Source organism: Varroa jacobsoni, unplaced genomic scaffold, assembly GCF_002532875.2.
Source record: "Varroa jacobsoni isolate VJ856 unplaced genomic scaffold, vjacob_1.0 scaffold_1009, whole genome shotgun sequence".
NCBI lineage: Eukaryota > Metazoa > Arthropoda > Arachnida > Mesostigmata > Varroidae > Varroa > Varroa jacobsoni.
The window spans coordinates 64,487-70,486 of record NW_019213911.1 but is presented as its reverse complement, the minus strand read 5'-3'; the positions used below and the strand labels follow the sequence as shown (position 1 = coordinate 70,486).

General features: G+C 38.8%; 1 protein-coding gene across 6 annotated transcripts in view; it reads right to left on the bottom strand.

Moving 5' to 3' along the window:
- Positions 1-1,005: 1,005 nt before the first annotated feature.
- The window catches only part of LOC111265783 (sulfotransferase 2A1), a 47,901-nt gene continuing 42,906 nt past the window's right edge, over positions 1,006-6,000 (bottom strand). For 4 of the 6 annotated variants that reach the window (XM_086970631.1, XM_086970630.1, XM_086970629.1 and 1 more), the window contains 2 exons: positions 2,988-3,206; positions 1,006-1,275 (listed from right to left, as the gene is read on the bottom strand). In XM_086970631.1, the coding sequence (XP_086826757.1) occupies positions 1,204-1,275; positions 2,988-3,206 (291 nt within the window). In that variant the 3' untranslated portion in view covers positions 1,006-1,203. The remainder of the gene's footprint in view (positions 1,276-2,987; positions 3,207-6,000) is intronic. The other 2 variants (XM_086970632.1, XM_086970633.1) reach the window with 2 other exon arrangements.

The following is a 6,000-nucleotide window of genomic DNA, read 5'->3' as shown; positions in this document are numbered from 1 at the left end:
GACAAGCTGTCTGTATGACTATGTGTACTTCGTGTAGAAAGAAAAAACCAAAGCGAGTCTCGTTTTAAGGAAATGAATCACTTTACTCGTCTCTATCTCGGCAAAACTCTCACCGTATCATACTCATGTGATACGAACAGATGGACAGAAACGCCAGTGTTGCCATTGCGGTGACGCATGCGTAGACTTTGAATAAAACAGACGGGTGTGAATTCTAAAGACCCTTACTTGAAATCGAAGCAACATTGAACAGAGAATGACTTTTGTTTGACTTATGGCCTTCGAGCTATGCGGTTATCAAATCATTTTCAAAGTCATTCTGTGCGAAGTGACGCGCTACAAAAGCTTCATTCCCTTCATTCCTTCATTTCCTGTTTCAAAAATTGTGCCGACGGTTTTCTCAGAATCTTCCAATTTTCTTTTGGTAAGTCAATTATTAAGATCTGCGACGCACGAAGGGACACGTTCTTGTCTGCAGAGTAGTGCCTGGAATATACGCCTCCGCTTCGATTAGGCCGTCTAGGCAAACATTCTATTATTAAACGTGTATACGTCGCCTTAACGTATCTACTACAGACCGCTAAAAAGACGTGTCTTCACTTCCGTATAAATACAAATGAATGCAGTCTTGACGCATTTCGTCGAGATCACTACATGACATATTGGTGGGCGATGTCGGCTTGTCATTTATTTAATTTCACTAGATATTTCGCTGTGTTGGATTCGAGCGGTAGGCGAATATAGAAACCTGCTTCTCGGTAGGACAAAACAAGCAATCCGCTCTTGTCGGAATAAATGTCTAACTTTAAAGGCTGAATTGTGACGCCAAAGCAAGTAATTTAAAAGGAATTCATGTGTAACGTGCGCCTTTCACGCTTGATATTCAACCCTCCTGTTAGCTGCTTAACCTTATCAATATGATCTTATAGTCATCCCAAAGAAACTGCTTGATAAAATTTTTGTGAAGCTATCGCTAGCCTTACACTTAGCAAATATATGCTGTAATTATAAATCGATAGCAAGTGCGTGCTTGGCTTTTATTCTGCAATCACACAACTCCGTCTGTACATATCGATGTACAGGTAGATAAATCTGCGTGAAAATTATATAAAAATATTATGAGAGTAATGAATCGTTGTTAGAGCGATATTTAGCTACGCAAGCCGCGAAGCTTTCAATAGTGGCCGTCGCGGGCTAAAGGAGTTATTCAAATAAAGCCATAACATCTTCGTGGTCTTCCTGCTTCTGAATCCACTGATTAAACACTTCTTCTACCTGAAACAAACGGGGTAAATCAAAATCGGTATATATGCATTTTTCAATAGCAAATAGTATATACTAACAGTCGTTGCTTCTGTATGAAAAAATTTAGTTCCAAACATCGTTGCCATTGAGTGCTGCTTGACTCAAGTTATTGCTTGTTCATCAACCTGCCGTATGGCGTTTTTTTTTCTTCATTGTTATTAGTTTTTAGGAAAAAATCACAACTGAAGGTATTTACCTCGGAAATGCGCTTAGTTCGCAACAACGCTTGGACAGATAAACTTATTTTGTTCGAGCCTCGTTTGCTAAATAATACTTCTTCTTTGCCATTTTTAATGTAATGTGGTACCTAATGTGGCCTGTTGCTAATAGCGCAACCTGTTTTTAATGATTGACGTCCTCAGTTGCTGCTGCTGCTGCTGCTGGTACAAAGAGCGGGTACGGCGGGAAAAACGTGGCAGTTCCGTCCCATTTTGCTGTCGCAAAAGATTTAACTTTACAAAGCCGAGATAAGCCTATAGTTTAAGGGACATAGCGGCGTAATTCAGTCTCTGTTTAGAACTTGTGTGTCGCCAAAAAGATCTGCTTGCTTTGCGCAGAGTCTCTAAAAATGCTTCCTACAGAGCTCATATGGCCCAGGCCCTGATTGAAAGAAACAAATAATTTCTATTTCCAGTGCAGCCAATAACAAGCTATACATATATATAAAGATGTACATACATGTATTCTATACAATTTCAATACAAGCCAGCGAATTGTGTATGTGGCAGTATTAAGGCATTGCATTGCTTTTATCTTTTTTCAACGATACAGCTGACATGATTACGTACTCATAATGGCTACGTGGTTTGGGACTGGATGGACAGTACTTGTTATAACGTTGGGCTGCGTTGCACAACCGCTGAGAGCTAAAAGGTATCGCAGACAGTGAGAGCACGACGTAAAACCAGAAAAGTACAAAGACCTTATTTGCGAGACAAACGTAGTCATCGCTTGCCCTTCAACCAAAAAGTTACTCCTTTTCCCTTGTTGTAAAAGTTTGCAGTCGACCTCTTCACTCTTCTATACACTGAAATCAGCGTAGGGATGGGCTCACTCCACAAATCGAAGAAAAAAAGATATGGCTTTGTTTGTACGCTTAATTATAACAACGTTGTTCTCATATCGAACAGAAAATAATCGCTAACCTCTCTGTCCACGTAAACTATATGTTTATAGGTAGACTAGGCGGCGACAGTCGTTGTGAATGTAGATGATATTGTAGGAGCTCGTTTGTAAACAAAATTACACCATTAGATTTTGTCAGATCTATATGATTATAGTTTAAGATAATAGGCAACCTTAAAATGTATACAAAAAATAATGATATTCAATTGCTATAAAACGGTATTGTAAATAGTGCTAAATGTAGTATTGGGTTATATCAGATTTTTGAGTTTGTTTTCGAGCTATGAAGACGATTTGGGTAAATTTATTAAGAGGGGTCGCCTCCATCTTGTTGACAATGAGAAAAACACGTTTTTCAAGAACGTCGAACGATCGTATCATCTTGATCTATGACGCAGCGTCATGGGAACCCGAAAATCTAATCGAACTCATCCTACTTGGCTAGTAAGCGGTTATAATGAATATATTGATAGAATACCAAATAGAGAGATCTGCAGATTTCAAATAAAAAAATCTCTCATATAATCGGTAATATTGAACCTCAACTATATACTGACTTGCGGCGTAAAGTGGTTTTTCCAATCGCCTACGACACCTTTGCGTACGAAACTCACTTCACCCCCGAAGATCTTCCACACCGCGCGTCGTGGTCTTAAAAGCTCTTTCGTTAACGAGATGTCGAGCTTGTTGAAACGTAAGAGACTGCGTACGAAATTTGCATTTGCTTCCCGACGTGTAGCTTTAACGGAAGTACACTTTATTAAAGCGTCCAGCAGCTAGCACAAACAGAAATATATAATAAGCAATTGTGTAAGCTATGTCAAACTCACAGATACTCTACATTTCAGCTGTGCAACTTCTAACGTTTTCAGCTGCCTAAAATCATGAAGGGTTGAACACAAACTAAATACCGTGTACTAGATTACCTATTAGACCGTTTAGGTAGCTTTAAGAATCGCGATTACGATTACTATGATAGTTATGGCGTACGACTACCACCACATCTGGTATATATTTACTTTACTTATTGGCGTTAACGTCCGTACATGGCAATAGCTACACAAAATGTTAATTATATTATTGGCCTGCCGTGCTACTCACGTATGTGCCTTACGTCCACGTTCTGACCTAGTTCTTTCTCGAAGGCCTGCTTGAATGGGAGCAGATATCGTAATAGATGCCCTCGGCCCTTTAAATCTTGAGCTTCGGCAACTTTCGCATTGGCCCACCTTTTTCCCGATCTGTGGATATGCTGTTTTTTTTTGACTAATGTATATATTTTGGAACTAATATGAAACTAGTAATAATCCTGCGTGTGGGGGCTAATAAGGAAGCATAGAGTCCTGCGTGTAAGGCTGTCTCTTTAGTGTGACGGGTAAACCTTGTATGTGAATGTGTGACGAGTGTTTTCAGAGTGACGGGACATGACCAATCTGCAACCGCGGTTGAATGTTCTCGTTGAATCAGAACAGAAACATCTACTCCCTAAAATGTCCTGCAATTATATTAGCCGCTAATCGTACTGCTAATGTTATTGGACACATTAAACCTCTTAATACTATAAATTAGTACTATAAATGACGCTAAAAATAGGTATTCCTAATGGAACTGAATGCGCAAATATCTATCTGGAAAAATTGAACCAACCAAAAACTATAATTGGTAATCAAATAGATAATGCTACTCTTATTGTTACTTACATATCTTTCGTAGAAGCACACATAAATAAAATATATATATAAAAAATATTAAATACTGATTATTTACATTAGGAAAATTAATTATCATTTCTCCTAGTAAACCATCTATGACTATTGAAGAAAAAAAATATCATTCAAGCCCTTATCTTTCAAAATAAACAGAAAATAGATAAATCCATCTTATAGAAGTTCAATTTCTTCTTACATAGTAAGTTCTCGGATCAAACATAGAATAGAAGCGTCAACAGGAACATCTACTCCATCACAAAGCTCTACATCTGACACGGCTACTTTGTTCTGTCTCGCGAAGAAGCTAGGCCTGAATGGCATTAGCGCCAGGATACTTAGCTTGTATATAATTCGGCATATCACAGCTAATAAAGAAGCTTGACGTACTATGCAATCTGACTGACTTTGGCCACGGTCTGGTTTTAATAGTTCGTGTCCGGTGGTCGCTGCATACGATCGCGCAAGCCTCCGAAGGGCCATAGAATAAGTAGCGACACTATAGTTTGCTAGTACATGAAAGGTACGCCTTCACCTTAAACTGAAACCCGACGCGTTCTGGGCAAATACATTCAGACCTCCATCTTCTCCTCTCACCCACGGATCATATTCTCCCACGTAAAATAATATTTTTCACGCAAACTGCTCGATTAGAAGAGCAGAAACTAGGGAAAATTTGTTCTTTACTCACATCGCTTTGCTGCTCACAGCGCACCCGAAAAAGAGATTACTGAATTGAACCTGGTTTCAGGTTTTCAGGATTACTAATAAACTTCTACAGGTCTACAAGTAATCCTGAACAGACGCTTGTACGACAAACAGTAGATATCTGCTGCTGTCGCCAAGACCCTGGTCTTTTACTCGGGCCCTTCAGAGTATGTCAAATGCTCAGTCTCAGTACATAGTCTTGCAGCTTGGCTCACTGCTTCGTCCATTTTTGATATAACCGGTTCCTTGACTCGGACGATTTGCTCACCTCTTTTTTTTCTTCTTTTTGTTTTTACCTACTGTAGAAACGACGCACTCGTATCGGCGCAACTGCTACATATTTCCTCTACAGATTGTCCTTATACTTTAATAATGAATTGTTTTTTATTTATTTATTTAATTGAAAAATTTAACAAACAATTTAACAAAAAAGCCTATAACTTTCCAACCGGACATTCAAAGGATGATAGATACCTAAGAATCTTCCAAAAGGAGCTGAATCTATATAACGGTGTCAATTGAAACGCGAGGCACACTTGGCAGACCGGATATACCAGAATCCTGCCCCCCGGCAAAAAGTGCACGCGGGTAATACGGCGCGGGATCGGGGTGACCCAAAATGTGCTAGTAAGTCTTTAAGATAGTTCGTCGTCATGTTAAATTACCGCGATGTGTTAAAGATAATTGACGACGAGTTGACGATAGATTAACGTGTGTTCCTTTTCTCCTCCCTTCTAAAAAATATTCATGTAATTCAAATGTAATTGTAAATCTGATGCGATCCTGATAAAATTTGATATTTACAAATTGGAAACGGTTCTAAAGTGTCTGATCTTTATTTCTTGGCTGATTTTGTCCTTTGATGGAAAACTTACGCCTGGAAAATGTGATTTCCATTATTCAATATCCATGGAATAATTCTGACAACTTATGCGCGCTAGCATACGACACGATCAAATAATAACGCAGGCTAAAGTTCCGCACGAACATACGTTACGTTTCAAAGCCACACGTTAAAAGTTTGATTGTGGATTGCTATTGTTGGTAAATGCAAGTAGAAGAATCCATTATTTAAAGCAAATACTGTGTCTCTAACAGTTCCGAGTTTTAATTACTTATCGATATTGTCGATAAACATTTCGCCAGGGATAACATA